We start from the raw sequence: 21,568 nt of genomic DNA, 5'->3' as shown, positions 1-21,568 counted from the left end.
ACACTTTACCAAACTCAGTCACCAACTTCTACATTTTCTCACCCCGAATCAGCCACCAGCACTGTCTATATATCTCACCTTACATCTGAGCAGAAGAGGATGTATTGAAATGGTATGGTCACAAGGCGAGAATGAGTGAGGAAAGATTGACAAAGAGGATATATGTGTCAGTGGGGTGGGAACGAAGAGAAGTGGGAGACCAAATTGGAGGTGGAAAGATGGAGTGAAAAAGATTTTGAGCGATCAGGGCCTGAACATGCAGGAGGGTGAAAGGCGTACAAGGAAAAGAGTGAATTGGAACAATGTGGGATACCGGGGTTGACGTGCTGTCAATGGATTGAACCAGGGCATGTGAAGTGTCTGGGGTAAATTATGGAAAGTTCTGTGAAGCCTGCATGTGGAAAGGGAGCTGTGGTTTCAGTGCATTACACATGACAGCTAGAGACTGAGTGTGAACGAATGTGGCCTTTGTTGTCTTTTCCTAGCGCTACCTCTCACGCGTGCGGGGGAAGGGGGTGTCATTTCATGTGTGACGGCGTGGCGACAGGAAAGAATAAACGCAGCAAGTATGAATTATGTGGCACAAGTATGAATTATGTACATGTGTATATATGTATATGTGTGTGTATGTTTGTATATGTATACATTTAAATTTATAGGTATGTATATGTGCGAGTGTGGATGTGTATGTATATACATGTGTATGTGGGTGGGCTGGGCCATTCTTTTGTCTGTTTCCTTGTGCTACCTAGCTAACACAGGAGACAGCGACAAAGTATAATAAATAAATATAACATCTGAAAATTAGAGGAAATTATCAAAGTCATTAAACTAAAACAGTATTACTGTGGAAACTAACCTTTGTCGGCTGTGGGCCCCAGCCAAGGCCTCGAGCCAACTTGCCAAAGAACTGTGACATCTTGTCCTGGAGACTTCCCTCGCATATCACCTCCTCATCAGATACCAGCTAACGTTCCAAGTAATGAGACAAAAAGCTAAGCCAAAAAATTCATTACTACCCTTGTCTACAACAGTAATGAAATAGAACACATATGTTTTGAGGAATGGTATGTATAGATACCTAGAAATCTCAGATATGAGTGAGAACCTCAACCATTCAATGAAGTAAAAGCTATGAAATATTTAGCAACCTGAAATACTAACAATTCTAATTTTTTTCATCATGTTTATCTTTTTTTTTTCACTGTTTGTCTTAAGGAGAAAGAATTTTAAACTTAAGCTGTCCTGTCTCTTAATCTTTTATATAAGTAACATGTCTTTCCACTTATGTGTGTGTATACACACACATACACACAGTTCAGCCTAAGCCAGGTACCCATTCATCAACCAGCCTTCTCTCTTGGGCCCTCATATAGTTTCACTAATGTATTCTTCCTTGTTTCATAACTTCTTCGCTCAAATTCATCTTCATTCAAGTCCATTAGGTTCACTTCTGTCCATTTGTATATTTTCTCTAAGTTTATTGCATCCCTTTTAGAGCAGTTTCTGATCCAATCATTTTGGTTACTCTGGTGTCATCAGCAAAGCTCCTTACTATGCTTTCCCCTGATTCCCTGTAAATGTCTGATGTCATTATCATAATAAGTAATAATGGTAATACCATTCCCTAATGTACCCTGGATAGGACATCTTTCTCCTCCAACACAGCTCTTTGATACCACTTTCACTCTTTCTGTCAGTTAAAAACTCTTTCATCCATCTTCCTACCTTACCCTTAATGTTTTATCTAGCTACCTGCTGTCAGTTAAAAACTCTTTAATCCATCTTCCTACCTTACCCTTAATGTCTTATCCAGCTACTTGCTTGAGGAGAGTTCTGAGGTTTATTTTGTCAAATGAACAGTATCCATTATTTTTCCTTACATGAAACTTTCAAACATGTCATAGTAATGACCAAATAATTGAGATTGCACACTTCTTCCAGGTATAAGTCCATGTTTGCCTTTGTTCAAGTAGTTGTTCTTGATCAGACAGTTTAATATAATCATACTGAGGGATTCAGAGAGAAGCATGAAAAAAATTTGGGAACAGAATGTTAAGTTCTAAAGTGAAGGACACTATACATATGCTCCTTGACATACGATGGGGTTATTTTCCGATAAACCCATCGCAAACTGAATATCGTAAGACCAAATATGTACATTCAATACTGTACATCTAACCTACTGAACATCATAGCTTAGCCTAGCCTACCTTAAACTTTCTCAGAACACTTACATTAGTCTACAGTTGGAAAAAATCATCAGACACAAAAGCCTACTTCATAATAAAGAGTTGAATATCGTACCACCGTAAAGTAAAAAAATCGTAAGTAGAACCATTGTAAGTCAGAGAGCATCAGTATCCCCAATTTCAATGATATGGGATGGCAAAGAGGCCATGAAAAGCATGAATCCATATGGAAAACCTCTTTTTGGATGAAAACAATTTGAACCTGCACTGAACAAGAGTTCTCACAATAATGCTTTGTTCCTAGCTAAGAAAACTGTTGATTAATGACATAAGGTACTGAATTCCAAAAATAAATAATCTTTCCAGCAGTCATTTCAGACTCTATACACCATCTACTGTATGACTGGCTGTTGTGCTGGTTCAAGTCAATCATCACATTAAAGATCCTAGCAATCTATCAATATGTATCTCAACTCATCCCATCTACTACGGTACAAATTAAGGAGTGATATTTCTAAATAATCTATTATCAGGCATACTATTATCTAAAGTTGAATATCACTCACTTACTTTCTGCCCCAGGAATCCCTCCTATTCTTATGAGGCTCATGTATCACTCAGGAAGCTTGCCATGTCCACCAACAGGACCACATATCATAAAGTGTGATGTTGTGTGTGTGTATGCATATGTGGAGAGAATGCAGAGCAACTGAGTACAACATGCTCAGTGTCTTTTTCTAGGAGCTACATCATGGGTGTGAAGGGTCTTGGGATATGATCACTGTTTGTGGTGCTGTGATGGGCTATGCCCACAGCATATGCAGTAGAGGGTGACTCATGTCTGTCTATGGAGTGTTGCTTCACACAGGTGTATGTCCAGTGGGTTGGAGTTTAAGACTGAATTAGGAGGATGGGTGTTCAGTGCTTGTTGGGCTATTTCACTGTCTATGTGTTTTGTCAATGATATACTTGTTGGGGTTATGGCAATTGATGAGTAAAGGTTACTGAAATGTGAGACAGGTGTAAGCTATTTCTACTTGGGTTAAGTGGTTACTTACAGAGTGGTTTTATAGGTGGGAAGGGTCTACTGCTGCTGCAAAGAACTGAGTGCTATGCAAGTTGAGATGGGACTATATTGGGAGGCCCTTGTTTCATTGTGAAAATGTTGAGTGTATGTTGTTCTGAGTACCCTATTCTGTAGCTTTGTTATATATTCCTTTGAAAGGATGAAAGATCAGGCAGGTGAGGTATACTTTAAAGTTGAGCAAATGAATTGTTTCTACAGGACATCGAGGGATTCTTTTTCTTGTCCAAATATCTCGCCAGGTAGGGGTCTGAAGGTGTTTAGTTTGTGTGTTGTATCTATATGCTTATATTACTGAAAGGGGGAATGAATGTCATATGTGTTACTTATCAAAAAAATCATCAGCACTTTATTCCAACTGGAGAAATACTGGAATTCAATGGAAATATGAAGTAAAGAGAATACAGAGATAATGCCATTCATTCATATCACAATATCTAGTGCATGATTCATGATGAGGTTTACATCTCATGAGCATATGAATCTATCCAGTATATTTCATATAATATCTATTTTCCATCATAAGCATTATGCTTCTCGCAAACAAACTACAGAAAGTGACAACACTCACACATCCTAACACTGTTAAGCAACAATCTCAAATGATAGTTTAATGACTACTTATAAAATGCCCTAGAAACTCTTTAATGTCTACATATACCCTGAACTATGATATACACCTACATCACACAGCTACTTGAAAGCAAAGCAGTCATTAAAAAAAATCTAAAACAAAAATAAATCAAGAAAGATAGGATTCATTGAATAGCTAGGTCATCATCATAAGACTTTATGGGTAGGCTGCAGTCTTTTCATTCATTACATGAAAACTATAACAGGAATTACATACAAGAATAACTACATCCTTGGCTGCATCTACAACACTTTGGAGGTAGTAAGGTTCATCACAAGAAAACTAAAACATGAGGCACATAAAAAATAATGCAAAAAAATAAGACTCTGACATGTTTTAATTATGCATACATTATTATGACTGTGACTTCCTAAGCACTATCTATTTGCCACGATCACTGTAAATTATGCAAGGATACTTTTTACAACCACCTTACACAAGACACTGACCTCTAGACGTGCATCAAGGGTGTCCTCTAGGTTGTCCATTAGTCAATGTCTTGTATCCTGGGTTACCTTTGGGTTACCTAAGATGAATTGACAATTAACCAGTGACTCTGGTATCTCATCAACTTGCTTCTACTCCTTCTTCCCACTTTTTTATATAGTATATATAAGTATATATAAACACATATAGGAAAAGATCACAATTTTGTGCGTGATCAAGATATTCCTAGGAGTCCACGGGGAAAATGAAACACGATAAGTTCCCAAGGGCACTTTCATGTAATAATCACATCATCAGGGGAGACACAAGAGAGAAACATAACAGTCAGTTTATATACATCGAAGAGACGAAGCTGGGACGCCATTTGGTAAACATGCGATTGTCCAAGACAGACAACGAGCGTTCATAAACTTTATCATTTTACAAATTTTATCAACAATAAAGTTATCTAATTTGTATAGACCATCACTAATATTAAGATTATAATTCTTTGTGTATTTAATAATAGAAGATTCAATGATATTTCTCATGGTAATAGAGTTAGAGTTAATAACTGAGATGGCATTACTCCAGTCAATACAATGATCATAGTTTTTAACGTGACTAAACAAGGCATTTCATTCTTGTCCCATTCTTATCCTATATATATGTTGCTTTAAGTCTAACAGAAAGATCCTTACCAGTCTGTCCAACATAAAATTTATCACTATTTCCACATGGCACTTTACAGATGCATCCAGGAGAATTTTCTGGTGAATTCCTGATTAGATGCATCCAGGAGAATTTTCTGGTGAATTCCTGATTAAGACATTCTTTATAGTATTATTGTTGCTGAGGGCAACATTTACATTAAAGAATTTAAGCAACATGGGAAGTAAAGTAAAACTATTACTAAAAGGGAGAACTAAAAGATTCTTGGTGTCAATGGAGGTTTGGGCTCAACTCTTTAGGATGATTTCTTTGCTAACTTAAGGGATTTATTGATGTTCCTTAGGGCATTACATATTTGCAGTCCAGAGTTTATTGATGATGAGTTTGAAAAGATATATTCCATTGGATCTAAGTTAAAGTACCCTAGATCTTTCATAGATAAATCCCTGTCATGTATAATGCACCGAAACCACAGCTCCCTTTCCACATCCAGGCCCCACAGAACTTTCCATGATTTACCCCAGATGCTTCACGTGCCCTGGTTCAATCCATTGACAGCATGCCGACCCCGGTATACCACATCGTTCCAATTCACTCTATTCCTTGCATGCCTTTCACCCTCTTGCATGTTCAGGTCCTGATCACTCAAAATATTTTTCACTCCATCTTTCCACCTCCAATCTGGTCTCCCACTTCTCATTCCCTCCACCTCTGACACAAATATCCTCTTTGTCAATCTTTCCTCACTCATTCTCTCCATGTGACTAAACCATTTCAAAACACCCTCTTCTGCTCTCTCAGCCACACTCTTTTTATTACCACACATCTCTCTTTCCCTTTCATTACTTACTCGATCAAACCACCTCACACCACATATTGTCCTCAAACATCTCATTTTCAGCACATCCACCCTCCTGCACACACCTCTATCAATAGCCCACACCTTGCAACCATATAACATTGTTGGAACCACTATTCCTTCAAACATACCCATTTTTGCTTTCCAAGATAACGTTCTCGACTTCCACACATTTTTCAATGCTCCCAGAACTTTCGCCCCCTTCCCCACCTTATGATTCACTTCCACTTCCATGGTTCCATCCGCTGCCAGATCCACTCCCAGATATCTAAAACACATCAATTCCTCAAGTTTTTCTCCATTCAAACTTACCTCCCAATTGACTTGTCCCTTAACCTTATTGTACCTAATAAACTTGCTCTTATTCACATTTACTCTCAGCTTTCTTCTTTCACACACTTTACCAAATTCAGTCACCAGCTTCTGCAGTTTTTCACCCGAATCAGCCACCAGCGCTGTATCATCAGCGAACAACAACTGACTCACTTCCCAAGCTCTCTCATCCACAACAGACTGCATACTTGCCCCTCTTTCCAAAACTCTTGCATTCACCTCCCTAACAACCCTATCCATAAACAAATTAAACAACCATGGAGACATCACACACCCCTGCCGCAAACCAACATTCACTGAGAACCAATCACTTTCCTCTCTTCCTACAAGTACACATGCCTTACATCCTCGATAAAAACTTTTCATTGCTTCTATCAACTTGCCTCCCACAGCATATATTCTTAATACCTTCCACAGAGCATCTCTATCATATGCCTTCTCCAGATCCATAAATGTTACATACTAATCCTCACCTTAAAATGTAAAGGATGCAGCTCAATTGTACAGGAAGGGTAATGTATAATGAAATAAACTTGTCACACTAAAAAACTGTCTGTATCGATGACAAAAAACAAATTTAACTTAGATGTCGAAGCAGCTTCCATAACCCTGAATGACAAAGTACTCAAAGATCACTTAGTCAATCATTTGTAGGCTGAAAATAAAATACAATGCATTCAATATAACAAAGGTTCCTAAGACAATGCATTCCTCCACTCTAGCAAACCATTAAGTCAACCATTTCCTTTAGCATCTACCAGTCTTCCTTATCATTTGTCAATTCATCCATCCATCTATCTATCATCATTACCTAAAGTCCCATCTGAAATGAGTTGATCAAACACATACAAGAACGCATCATTTGTGAGAATAATTTCACAAAGGTGGGATCCCTAACTCAAGAGGCTAACAAAGGGTGATGAGACCTAGCTCCCTGGGGTATATTTTCTGTATATCAATATACAAACCTAATCATTAAATGGTGATCAGTTAATGTGGAGAATATCAAGTTCGCAGCAGACTCTGTGAGGGAACTATATTCCAAAATCTTAAGGACTTAATGGAAGGTACTGAAACCTAATCAGGATAAAAAAATCTTATGATGTATACTGAACTTCATTATAACAAATAAACAAGAACCATAGATTACTTTGTTTCTGTAGTATTTTGCATGATAAAGGTACAATTTTCACAAGTCATCATACTTAAATAAAGGAAAGAAAAATTTTTTAGTCAAAGATCTGAACTAAAACACTGCATTATCTCAGATACATATATAAAAAAAAGCAGGGTTCCAATAGATCAATACTGGAAGAGAGATTACTGGGGAGGTCATTATGGAGTTAAAGTACAGCAGATTTGGACGATGGATACAAATAATATCACCAAATATAAGTATCAACTTCACAGAGTACAATATATACGTCTTTCATACTCACCTGTGATACAATATGCATGCACTGCTCATAAAAGCCATATAACTGGCTCCATTAAAACTGGCCCTAATAATTTTTCCAACTGCTGTATTCTATTTCCACTTTCTTACTGGATCTATCTACTTGTGGCAAATATCAATGTTCAAATAAAGACTGGTATCAATTTTGATGAGCACCATCAATTCTGAATAGACTGTTGCCATGGTCAATGAACTGCTCATACCTGTCAATAATCTTGAAATCCTGACATAGCTGGGTTAAAACAGTCAAACCAATCAACCTTCCTTCATCCCTAACCAAGGGAACTACACTCCCCTCCATCCCAAATCTATCTTAACATTACTGTAGTTTATCTCAATGTAATTAAGAGGCGAGACTTTGGGGAATAAAGTCAAAATAAAACCGTCAGGAAATTAGTATTTGAATCCTTGGCATTAAAAAATTGGTTAAATAACCACTTTAGAAAAAATCCACCTCCTTCACTCACACTATTTTTATTTCTAACATGAAGTAATTGTTCTGTGAAGTTATTTCTAAAATAAAAAGATTATTTATGAAGCATAGAGAAAGAAGTATCTTTTTATCGTTATTGGTCATAATTACAACACCCGTACAGTAGGATAAGAACTCGCTTCCCATATTAGCCTCCTATGTAGATACTTTCCCATATCTGCTGCCATAGTCTTTATCCAAACATACGTTTGGGTCACCAAACATCAAAAACAAGCTGATAGAGCTCTTGTTATTTTCGTGTATTACGTATGCATGTACTGGGGCTACAAGCAATGTCCCCTGCTCCTTAACACACATATTAATCACTGATTTAGTAAAAACACTGAAAACATATAAAATAGTGGTAGATTAACAAATATAACCAATGTTGTGTCATTCCCCGTCATTTAATTCTTAAAGCTAACGCAATACTGAACCCAGAAAATGCACGGTATTTAAACTCACTCACTATCATGCATCTTAAAAAAAAATCATGCTCATCCAAAACCATTCTAATCACGATGCATCATACAATGCGTATAACTAAAGTAACATAAGTGACATGCACAGAGTAAACTAAAAATTAAGGTGCTTTAACCCAAGTTAAACTCGTTACCTTGGTTGCGTTTGTTATTGTCTTGAGCCAGCAGCAGCAGACGACAACAAGCAGCACACACTCTTTCCCCCATGCCAGATGGAGGGAGTAATGACATCATGAACATCTTCACTCTTTCCTCAGCGCCTGCTGGAGGGCTCTCAGATACGTTACGGAACTGTAATACTTTAACGAGGCAAGAAAGCTAGTTGTGGAATATTTAGTATTCAATTGTATGGCTAATGTAATATGATATTCACAGTGTGACTAGTACCTTTTTTCTTATCCTAAAGTAATTCACAACTCGATAATGGATAGGGGAAAATGTGGGGTTAATAGGTGTTCTAAATATCAATAAAACCCGTGAATTATCACCTAGCTTTCCTCCGGACCCGAGATAAACCGTAAATTTTAATGTTAATCTTAAAATAGTCAGTCTATAATAGCGTGCGCCCCATATATGGTGAACCATGTTGAGCGAGTTCTTTGATAAGCGTGTTCGTTGAAAAGTCCTCAAATGATTCTGGTAATTTGTGTACGCCATTTCTTAAACTGGAATGAAGTAACTTCAGAGTACATGTTCATGAACTTCTAGATGAGAACGACCAATACAGTCTTCCTTTGAACTCTAACACTTGGACACAAAGGCGGAGGTCAACGTAAATAATGATTTTCAAGGAAAATCAGAATAGGCGAAGACTTCTAACACACAACTGTACAGAAAGAAACCATCATAAATCATACATTTTGATAATAAAGAAGACGTTTGCTACTAAGGAATTGTAGTTCAGGTTTTCCTAAGTACTTTCCATGGAAAGACATGTTTCATCAACTTTTACATTATATATCTTAATCCCACCTGATTTTATTGCGGTCCTCTGACGACTTTACCATAATCATGTTCAGGCCCCGATCACACAAAATCTTTTTCACTCCATCTTTCCACCTCCACTTTGGTCTCCCACTTCTCCTCGTTCCCTCCACCTCCGACACATATATCCTCTTGGTCAATCTTTCCTCACTCATTCTCTCCATGTGCCCAAACCATTTCAAAACACCCTCTTCTGCTCTCTCAACCCCGCTCTTTTTATTCCCACACATCTCTCTTACCCTTACGTTACTTACTCGATCAAACCACCTCACTCCACACATTGTCCTCAAACATCTCATTTCCAGCACATCCATCCTCCTGCGCACAACTCTATCCATAGCCCATGCCTCGCAACCATACAACATTGTTGGAACCACTATTCCTTCAAACATACCCATTTTTGCTTTCCGAGATAATGTTCTCGACTTCCACACATTCTTCAAGGCTCCCAGGATTTTCGCCCCCTCCCCCACCCTATGATCCACTTCCGCTTCCATGGTTCCATCCGCTGCCAGATCCACTCCCAGATATCTAAAACACTTTACTTCCTCCAGTTTTTCTCCATTCAAACTTACCTCCCAATTGACTTGACCCTCAACCCTACTGTACCTAATAACCTTGCTCTTATTCACATTTACTCTTAACTTTCTTCTTTCACACACTTTACCAAACTCAGTCACCAGCTTCTGCAGTTTCTCACATGAATCAGCCACCAGCGCTGTATCATCAGCGAACAACAACTGACTCACTTCCCAAGCTCTCTCATCCCCAACAGACTTCGTACTTGCCCCTCTTTCCAAAACTCTTGCATTTACCTCCCTAACAATCCCATCCATAAACAAATTAAACAACCATGGAGACATCACACACCCGTGCCGCAAACCTACATTCACTGAGAACCAATCACTTTCCTCTCTTCCTACACGTACACATGTCTTACATCCTCGATAAAAACTTTTCACTGCTTCTAACAACTTTCCTCCCACACCATATATTCTTAATACCTTCCACAGAGCATCTCTATCAACTCTATCATAAGCCTTCTCCAGATCCATAAATGCTACATACAAATCCATTTGCTTTTCTAAGTATTTCTCACATACATTCTTCAAAGCAAACACCTGGTCGACACATCCTCTACCACTTCTGAAACCACACTGCTCTTCCCCAATCTGATGCTCTGTAAATGCCTTCACCCTCTCAATCAATACCCTCCCATATAATTTACCAGGAATACTCAACAAACTTATACCTCTGTAATTTGAGCACTCACTCTTATCCCCTCTGCCTTTGTACAATGGCACTATGCACGCATTCCGCCAATCCTCAGGCACCTCACCATGAGTCATACATACATTATATATATATGGTGACTGAGTTTGGTAAAGTTGGTAAGGTTATTTAATGTATGTATGACTCATGGTGAGGTGCCTGAGGATTGGCGGAATGTGTGCATAGTGCCATTGTATAAAGGCAAAGGGGATAAGAGTGAGTGCTCAAATTACAGAGGTATAAGTTTGTTGAGTATTCCTGGTAAATTATATGGGAGGGTATTGATTGAGAGGGTGAAGGCATGTACAGAGCATCAGATTGGGGAAGAGCAGTGTGGTTTCAGAAGTGGTAGAGGATGTGTCGACCAGGTGTTTGCTTTGAAGAATGTGAGAAATACTTAGAAAAGCAAATGGATTTGTATGTAGCATTTATGGATCTGGAGAAGGCATATGATAGAGTTGATAGAGATGCTCTGTGGAAGGTATTAAGAATATATGGTGTGGGAGGAAAGTTGTTAGAAGCAGTGAAAAGTTTTTATCGAGGATGTAAGGCATGTGTACGTGTAGGAAGAGAGGAAAGTGATTGGTTCTCAGTGAATGTAGGTTTGCGGCAGGGGTGTGTGATGTCTCCATGGTTGTTTAATTTGTTTATGGATGGGGTTGTTAGGGAGGTAAATGCAAGAGTTTTGGAAAGAGGGGCAAGTATGAAGTCTGTTGGGGATGAGAGAGCTTGGGAAGTGAGTCAGTTGTTGTTCGCTGATGATACAGCACTGGTGGCTGATTCATGTGAGAAACTGCAGAAGCTGGTGACTGAGTTTGGTAAAGTGTGTGGAAGAAGAAAGTTAAGAGTAAATGTGAATAAGAGCAAGGTTATTAGGTACAGTAGGGTTGAGGGTCAAGTCAATTGGGAGGTGAGTTTGAATGGAGAAAAACTGGAGGAAGTGAAGTGTTTTAGATATCTGGGAGTGGATCTGGCAGCGGATGGAACCATGGAAGCGGAAGTGGATCATAGGGTGGGGGAGGGGGCGAAAATTCTGGGGGCCTTGAAGAATGTGTGGAAGTCGAGAACATTATCTCGGAAAGCAAAAATGGGTATGTTTGAAGGAATAGTGGCTCCAACAATGTTGTATGGTTGCGAGGCGTGGGCTATGGATAGAGTTGTGCGCAGGAGGATGGATGTGCTGGAAATGAGATGTTTGAGGACAATGTGTGGTGTGAGGTGGTTTGATCGAGTGAGTAACGTAAGGGTAAGAGAGATGTGTGGAAATAAAAAGAGCGTGGTTGAGAGAGCAGAAGAGGGTGTTTTGAAGTGGTTTGGGCACATGGAGAGAATGAGTGAGGAAAGATTGACCAAGAGGATATATGTGTCGGAGGTGGAGGGAACGAGGAGAAGAGGGAGACCAAATTGGAGGTGGAAAGATGGAGTGAAAAAGATTTTGTGTGATCGGGGCCTGAACATGCAGGAGGGTGAAAGGAGGGCAAGGAATAGAGTGAATTGGAGCGATGTGGTATACCGGGGTTGACATGCTGTCAGTGGATTGAATCAAGGCATGTGAAGCGTCTGGGGTAAACCATGGAAAGCTGTGTAGGTATGTATATTTGCATGTGTGGATGTATGTATATACATGTGTATGGGGGGGGGGTGGGTTGGGCCATTTCTTTCGTCTGTTTCCTTGCGCTACCTCGCAAACGCGGGAGACAGCGACAAAGTATAAAAAAAAAAAAAAAAAAAAAAAAAAAATATATATATATATATATATATATATATATATATATATATATATATATATATATATATATATATACGAATCATGCTCATTAAGTCATACAGTATTTTTCATAATTCATCATGCCATTTCTGAATAAAGTCTACTACAAACGTTAACACTCGCAAGCTAATGCAGTATGCCTGCACCTCACTTACCATCATGTTCACTACAGAGGGAAACCAACAGATTCGTCTTCACTGCACTCTCAATACACCATAGTTTACTCCAGCTTGATAAACTAATCTTCACTACTCCCTCGATATAACTAAATCACTGGTTTCTGATTTAGCCGGGAAGGGTCAAGTGTAAATCAACCTTCACAAAACTATCACTACTAGTACCATTTTACTCTAACTAATTTTCACTACATATTAATTTTCTTTACATCTCCATCCCCCTTCATCTTCACCACCACAAGCTTTCGACCCAACTGGGTTTGGTCAAAGGCCATCTTCATTACAACTAACATTAACCATACACTCATCTTTACTGCACCCTTATCTTCACAATTCTCTTGGGGTGTACATTAAGAGAAGTCTTTACTACAATCTCATTTTCACCACAATGACATCACTGGCCCTTGACTTGACCCTTATGTGTCAGGTTAAGGGTCATATTCCCAACATCCTCTACCATGGGAGACTGTTGGGAGGGGCGAAATGGGGGTATTTGACTCCCTTACATCTTACATAAGACCACACTTAAGGCATATTCATGGCCAGAAATACTTGAATGGTAAGACCACACTTAAGGCATATTCATGGCCAGAAATACTTGAATGGTAAACAGTTTATTGTGCTGATAAGGCCATCCAAAAATTGTTGACATAATTGCATCATCTATCCAATCAATGTACTTTATAGCAGTCTACATTCCATAAAGATCCAATCAGTTATACATTCATTTTGGGTGATAATATTGCATAATACATACTTAATAAGCACAAAAATGTCTTACAGATTGATGTAATAATTTTCAATATACTTATTTGGAAAAACTGGGTAATCAACTTCTATTGTGTTTAAGCACAAATATTACTTTACTCTGCTGGCTGACAGTGTTGTAAAAACTGATTATATGACTTAGACTGTGTGGATTTACTTCCTGCATTTTTTCTTTTAAGCATCCTTTTCTTAAAATCTTAATTTTGGAATTATTCTCTTCCTTGACAGTGCTATGTCAATTACTATACAGTATCAATCTGTTTACTAAAAAGTCCTTATCAAAAGGCTATCATAATCTCTATTTTTGTAAATATTCTCCAAATAATAATAAAAATTACCAAACTATCAGCTTGTGTATGAAGATATACAGAAAACCTCTAAGAATTTTTATCATACTAATAAATGATCCCATGCTCCCTCTCATAGTCTTGTACTTTCTCATATATATTGTTATAATATTTAATTTTTGCAACAACATTTCTTGCTGTTTCTATGTCATTTGCAGAAAAGGCAGCATCAGCTTCTCTGAAATACAGACAAAAACGGTTGAATAAATATTGCATACACTAAATGATATTCTAAATACCATTAAAAATAATGCAAATGCTAAAATTAATTGTAATAAAAATTTCACACACATGATGAAAAGAAGAAGTATGTTATTCTTAAACCGAATTACCATTGGAAAATTTACTTCCATATACAGTACAGATCTTTTATTCATTTTTCCCTTTTACAAAGCATGATCATCCATGAGTTTTTGTTTAGCTTTCTACACAACATACCTAAGAAGTCCATTTAATATCTCCTGGTTTCGTTGACCAATAGCCTTGACAGTATCTTTGTCATTTGCCTCAGCTAATTCTTCGTTCACTTCCATAATTTCCATCAGAAATGCTGGGTCCATATCCAGCTGAAACATACATGACTTGATTGTAACATACATAGGCTTTCCAAAAGAAATCTGTAGACTACAGCACTCTGTTAATACATAGGCTTTCCAAAAGAAATCTGTACACCACAGCACTCTGTTAATCTGTGCCACTTGCCTTTAATCTACTGCAGATTAGACTGAGTTAAAGGCATCTAGCCTTACTTAATTCTTCAAGCTTACCTATGGGTCATTCTAAAGTTACATATGTACTCTATATATTGTATTGTGGTAAAATGCATTTTAACTACAAAGTACTCCTGTCCAGAACACTAATGTTCAATATCCACACACTGTAATGATGTATACTACCATAAAAATTCTCTGTATAACAGACTTATCTTAAAATCTTATCAAAGTTATCTTGCAAACACCTCACACTAGTTTCAGGGCTTACCTTCTATCTCAGCAGCTTGATGTGTGAGCAAGCCTAGTTCTTTCTGAGAGGCTAGTACAGGCAGTGTGAGACTGCTGGTCTATTTTCATCAAAAATTGTACAACATAGCTAGACTGTTACATCTCAGAGGAACATGGTTAGTCATCTTTTTAAAAAAAAAAAAAGTCCTGGGTTCTTAATATCAATGCTGTTTTCCTAGATGCTCCCAACAGCATCTCAACTTTTCTATGGATTGAATTTGGACATTTCACCTGGTATGTCAATTCTGTAAGGAATTATGTATGCAGATTGACATATTTTCCATATGTATATAATGATGGGGACAGTTTTAGGGTTTTTAGCCTGCTCAAATAATTCAGATTCTTTCTTGCATGGGTTCCAAGCCAAGTGTCTACAGACACTGGGGTGCCTTCTAGGTCATTTGCATGCTGGTTAAAAGTTTCAAATTGCTTTTGCTTAATTTTGTAAATAATTTCTTAATTCTAATCATCAATATTACATACTGAATACAAAAAATATATATATATTGGGGGAGCAGAACTAAAACACTTAAAAAATTCATTCTCAAGTTTTTGAGATTGATTCAAATCTCATAATCAAGTCTACAGATATGAAAATATTTATTCATTTATTCACTTATCATACTTTGTCGCTGTCTCCCACCTTAGTGAGGTAGCGCAAGGAAACGGACAAAAGAATGGCCCAACCCACCCACATACACATGTATATACATACATGCCCACATATGCACATATACATACCTATACATTTCAATGTATACATACATATACATACAGAGACAAATATATACACAAGTACATATTCATACTTGCTGCCCTCAGCCATTCCCATCACCACACATGAAATGAAAATATTTAATACTCATTACAACTAATACAATGAAATACAAAATAATAGCTGTAATGGTGAAAATATAAGGAAAAAACTCGAAATTGTTATAAAAAGTGGCAGCTTAAAGCACAACTTGTCTTCTTATAAATTTTTTCAACTGTCGTGTCTTCTTCATAGATTCATAACTTCCTTTGTTGTGTCTTCCTAAGGTGACGTCATATCATTGAAACATCTTCATTGCATTATAGTATAATCATATACTGCAGCATCTCATACACATTGTGTGATTAGATTCCCTCGTTCCATTAACAGTGGAAGAGATGAAATATTTGCTCATGAACATTGTTATTTACAGAGGCCACTGGAAAATTTGGGTGATAAGGACTTTGCAGGCCTTGAGCATCTTCACTAGATGAAATTGCCATGTTACATCTAGGCTCATCTACAAGAAATGAAACCTAAGTGTTGCCATCAGTGTCAAAATTATGAAAAACACTCCAGGAGCAAGCACATTACCTTGACAAATAGCATTTAACAATGGAGGATGCAGATCATGAATGGGTAACTTCTCTCTTTGAGATCAATTAGAAAATAATGGATCCATCTTCCTGTCCCCATGGGTACTCTACCTTTGAAGTTTTATGGCTCTTGGTAAAAAGCTACTTCAGTTATGACTGTAAACAAGACTGCCCATGGACAGATGGATGGAAGGAGAGATGGTCTGACAGACACAACAGACAGACAAGGTGATTCAGTATATCCCTATAAACATCATTAATGAAGGTATAATAAAGGAGAGCATACAATAATAGTTGAAGCAATTTTCTATTATGTATACTGATGTCCTAGTTTGTGACCCTTTCCTATCATTCCCAACAATGCCAAAATCAAAAGATGTGTCACTATAAGCCTAAAGTGCTGGTAATCATCATTGTCTAATCTGAATACCAATGAAGTTTTCTAAAAATGTTTTCAAAAACTTCAACACTGATGTGTACAAAATCTTCAACAAATCCCCAACCAATGCCTTTCTAAAGGGGAGCAATGTTACATGGTTAACTGATGTATCATTATGTGCTAGTATAGGTCCTTGGTGACCAGCAGATATGGGTCACTCATGCATGACTTTGGCATGGGAGATGCCAGTCTGTAAAGCCATTAACTGTAGGACAGGCAATATCTAACCCAGACTACTTAGATTGGAAAATCTCAACTCCCATGTTTAAAGTATCATGAGCAAGTTGCAAAACACTATGAGAAGTGCTTTAAGTGAGAATGTGGCAAGTCAAAAAACATCAGCAGCTCTCACATTGGACACTTATTGAGATGCCAAAAAATTCTTGCCAATCACAGTGATTTCAAGAATGAATGGAGCAGACACCCCATAAAGGAACTGATCAATAGCTATACCTTATTGTGATCTTTAAAGGAAAAGTTTCTTCCTGAATATCTAATTTCTAACTTTTTCCTTTCACCTGAGGTGGCTTTTGATTGGGGCATCTTTTTTGCCAGTTCCATGTTAGTCACTATCAAAAAAAAAAAAAAAAAAAAAATGGTTTGCTGAGATCACCTGGGATGCTCTCTGAAAGAATTATCAAAACAAAATTTTAGTGTCTACAGGTTGGACCTTTTCTTGAAGTTTACTACTTTAAATTAGTGAATACAGGTAATAATATTTTCAGCGGTAAGTTCTGATAAGACATTTCCTTCACAACACTTATTGTAATTTTTTTTTTCAATAATTCATAAGCTTTTATGTATTCCTAAATCCTGATTAGATGGACTATTTGATGGATATATGTGTGTGTTATATTTACATGAGATTGTGATGGATCTTTGCATCCATACCATCATTCAGTTTGTATTTTCATGATTCATTGAACTTTATAATACAAAACTTACACATTCTTATATGTTAGAATAAAGTGTTAAGCCTTGTTCACAAGGAAACAAATAAGATACTGATAAAAGGATTATCATAACTTTCAAAGGGTTCATTACCTCACTTCCTTACACTGTATAATTACACAAATACCCAGCTACACTCTTTTGATGTTCATATCATCACTTCTCAGAGTTACCTGTCCTTCATGTAGAGGTTGGCCAGCTAATTCTAGAAGATAAAGGGCTCGCTCCACAGGATGCAATATACATCGATATGCCTTGTTAACTGCTGATGAATGCTCCAGAGCATACTGTTGCTCTTTCTGAAAACAAATGGAAACAAAATAAAGGTGAAATACTATAGAAAGTGGCTGAGTAGGGCAGGAAATGAAAGCTTCTTTAAGTTAAAAATGTGGCAGATGAGAGAAGGGTCCTTGAGTGATACCAATTACCTGAAGGTTTTATTTGTGATACCTAGCTTAAAGCACAAAAAATTCTAAAATTTAAAATCCACTGAAATATGATAAAATCTGATATCCTTACCTGAAATATCATGTACAACCCCCTTGCATTCAAAGGTTGTGTATGCATAATCTTGCCCAGTTACTTTGGTTAACAACGTAATCCACATGAACATTACATATATTTCCTTTATATCTCTACATCATGATCTGGCTATTACAGACAAGATAAAAATTTGCATGAAATTCTTAATTCATTACCTGCACTGTCAGTGTTTCTAATATGCTCATAATTATTTCACTTTTCAGGCAAAGAAATAATATATTCTTTATTAAGAAAACTATAAGTACAATATCCCAACAAGATAAAGACTGCAGTGGTAATCTAACCAACTACACAAAAGTTGGTGGGTCAGTGTATTTCTAGATTTCTCATCTCCTCTTACAGGCAAAAACTCCTGGTAGATATCAAGATGTATACATATATTAATACTAATGAATACAACATTACTTGTAATTCCACCTAATCTGCTGCAGTCACATGAAAGCTCATAAACATTGCCATTTAAATCTATGGAAAGTGTCGATTTAAAATAGTTCATCAATACAACCTTACCTACACCCCAACTAGGGGCTCTGCTCCCCCAGGCCCTGACCCTAGCCTAACTCAACATAATTCTGGAGTGGCCCAAAGGAAAACATGTAATGTTGAAAATAAACTCGTTTGCAAAATAACGTCTGATCCACTGTACTATTTGGTAAAGTTACTGATAATATCAACAGTTAATGATTAAAATGTTTCTAGCACCATTGTCAATTCTCAAAACCCAATTTACAACATACCTCTGTTCTCAGGGAAAATTTATCCGGATGAAACCGAGATTGCAGCTTCCTGAATGTTCTAGTTAATGATTTTGTATCGAGGTTGAACGCCTTTTCAATCCCCAGTAACTCAAAGTAATTAAGATGATGATTTAATGGCTGCAAGATTTTGCATGTGTCACAAAATGGAGTGTAAGATAAGAGTTTAGTCTCACAACTCCAACACATATCAAAATCAGAATTACTGCAAAACTTCATTGGGAAGAGCACACTGTTTGGTTGACTTAAATTCTCATTAACACAATTTCGGCATAACGTCTGATTTTGTTGCTTTTTAATCTTAGTAAGGTGGTGTTTTCCTAATATATAGGTACATTTAGAATACCATAACGTTGATATGCTTTCCAATACAGAGTAAGTTATTCCTCGCTGAGCAATCACAGGTAACCTTAACATCGCCATGTCTATTTACCAGATGGTGCTTGGTATATAAATATGTATAGTACTTTTTATACTTTTCTTACCTTTCTTACCTTATCTACGGATTCAATACAAATGAAAACTTATAATATCCTGTAATTGTCAACAACTGTAGGTAAGAAATTCTATTACCTTGGGTGGTTATGAGTTTTCTAAACTTAATTCTAGTGTGACTATTATTCTGGCATGCATCTGGCTGGGAGTTGCTCGGGCTGCCTCAACAAAAAGATTCAGTGTCTTTTCTGAACTTGTGAAACTAAGTGGGTACTCGAGCTTGTTTATTATGGACTTGTGTAAGTGTGCGAAGTGGATATTTCTGTAACGTTAAAGAAATAGAGTTTTGATAAACAGAATTAATTAGGGTGACGTACATAGATACAGGTAAAAGCAGGAAGGACAAAAAAAAAGGTACTCGGTAGTTTTGTACTATTATAATTGCTCTTTGTCCTATTACCCTCATTTAATATTTTCTACTTCCAGTTTAGATACGACAGACGTTCATATGCTTTCAGTTCAAGATTAATTAATAATGCTTTAGGATGTTAAGCCTACATAGTATTAATGTTAGTTTGAGAATTATTTAGGCGGGATTGTTCTGCAAGTGGTAATCAAAACAAAATTCCATCGTTATTTTTTTTCTAAAAACATTTCCTGGTACAAGTTGGGATTTAGAAAAAATGTACTGTAACATGTATTCTAGGAGTGCTAGATGTATTATCCCATTATATTTTACTAGATGCATAGAAGAAAGAATACTTGAATCAGGGAGTTTTTCCATAGTTTGATATAGAATTGTTTAGTTACTATTGGTACTGGTGGTAATTGACGAGATGGTAGAGCCAACATCATTAACGTCCCGTTGTCTTCCCAACGTGTGAAACTCTCTCTCTCTCTCTCTCTCTCTCTCTCTCTCGCGCGCGCGCGCGTCTAAGTCAGGTACCCATTTATCGACCAGCCCGTGGGGTTGGATGAACAGCTGAGTCGAGTGCAGACCAACCATTGCGACCAGAATTCGAGCCAATTCGGGCTCGACCCGGGCGTCCCGTGAATGGTCACGGTCAGGGACGCTAAGCGCTCCACCACGTAGCTTCTACCTGTTATGTATTTTTTTTTTTTCGTGAGGGGATCGTTGTACCCATACTATATGTAGTTTCGATTTTATTTAAGATACAGAATGTATGTGGGAGTATTGTTAATAAAGTCTTGCTGGGGTTTAAGTCCCAAGTCTGCTGCTCATCGACACTGAACAGTGAAGCATGATTCTTTCTTAAGGTTGAACAAGGAACTTTCCTCCATCGTTCTTACTGTGGAGAGTGGGGTTCACCACGGTTCCAGCCAGTCTCTGCTACTGTGCACAACCTAAGTATCATTTGCCCGACAAACAGTATTTAAGCAATCCCCAGAATGTCATTACTGTATTTATCTGAAATTCCTTACCATTTATTACACGCCCTTGGTTACTTTAAATTGTAGCTATTCATATCATCACAATATATATATATATATATATATATATATATATATATATATATATATATATATATATATATATATACATATATATATATATATATATATATATATATATATATATATATATATATATATATATATATATATATATATGATCACACTTGTCCGTGATGATAGTATGAAGATGAAATCGCACTTCAGTAGTTCATACAATTTTATTTAACATGTAATTTTTCTATACATGTGGCACGACATGTTTCGTGGAGACAGTCCACCTCATCAGGTGCCAGTACTTAACAAAGTTATTCAAATCCCAACATCACACTTGATTCCCGACGTCCAACATCAATCTTTTACTGACCAAGCACTGTCTGCTTTGTCTGGTCGTAACCGTTGTAAGAGAGTGACTAAGGGGGTCACGTGGCGGGGGTTGGCCTGGGTAGTTGGCTGTCTTGAACAACTTTTTTGTTTTCGTGTTTTGTCAATTCTCTCATAATGATTTGGTTAATGCTAGAATGGGCTTTAGAATTGCCTGGGGACAAATTAAAGTTTTTGGGTATAATTTAACAATTAAAAGACATTCAGTGACGTTGCATGTGGCATAATCAGCAGAGGGGTATAGAATAACGGGAGTGTCAAGATCTATGGGCCAGACTGGTAAAACTGCAACGTTGAGTGTTATTGGCACCG

General features: G+C 37.2%; 2 protein-coding genes across 5 annotated transcripts in view; both read right to left on the bottom strand.

Annotated features, from left to right (window-relative positions):
• Window positions 1-10,652, bottom strand: part of LOC139753646 (85/88 kDa calcium-independent phospholipase A2-like) — a 93,488-nt gene extending 82,836 nt beyond the window's left edge. Inside the window, exons 1-2 of one of the 3 annotated variants that reach the window (XM_071670256.1) lie at window positions 4,360-10,652; window positions 860-967 (exon numbers count right to left, since the gene is read on the bottom strand). In XM_071670256.1, coding sequence (XP_071526357.1) covers window positions 860-967; window positions 4,360-4,398 — 147 coding nt within the window. In that variant the 5' untranslated portion in view covers window positions 4,399-10,652. The remainder of the gene's footprint in view (window positions 1-859; window positions 968-4,359) is intronic. The other 2 variants (XM_071670258.1, XM_071670257.1) reach the window with 2 other exon arrangements.
• A 2,753-nt stretch (window positions 10,653-13,405) lies between these two features.
• On the bottom strand, window positions 13,406-19,403 carry Hsc20 (iron-sulfur cluster co-chaperone protein HscB-like protein, mitochondrial). 2 transcript variants are annotated; one of them, XM_071670251.1, is made up of 4 exons: window positions 18,947-19,403; window positions 17,840-17,965; window positions 14,364-14,491; window positions 13,406-14,103 (listed from the first exon to the last, which is right to left on the bottom strand). In XM_071670251.1, the coding sequence occupies exons 1-4, from the start codon at window positions 19,385-19,387 to the stop codon at window positions 13,974-13,976; spliced, it is 825 nt and encodes a 274-aa protein (XP_071526352.1). In that variant the 5' UTR covers window positions 19,388-19,403; the 3' UTR covers window positions 13,406-13,973. The 2 variants fall into 2 exon arrangements, with proteins under 2 accessions (XP_071526352.1, XP_071526353.1); XM_071670252.1 differs by lacking the exon at window positions 18,947-19,403 and adding an exon at window positions 18,186-18,317.
• Window positions 19,404-21,568: the final 2,165 nt, after the last annotated feature.

Source organism: Panulirus ornatus, chromosome 15 (genome assembly GCF_036320965.1).
Source record: "Panulirus ornatus isolate Po-2019 chromosome 15, ASM3632096v1, whole genome shotgun sequence".
NCBI lineage: Eukaryota > Metazoa > Arthropoda > Malacostraca > Decapoda > Palinuridae > Panulirus > Panulirus ornatus.
This window is presented reverse-complemented; position numbering and strand designations above follow the sequence as displayed.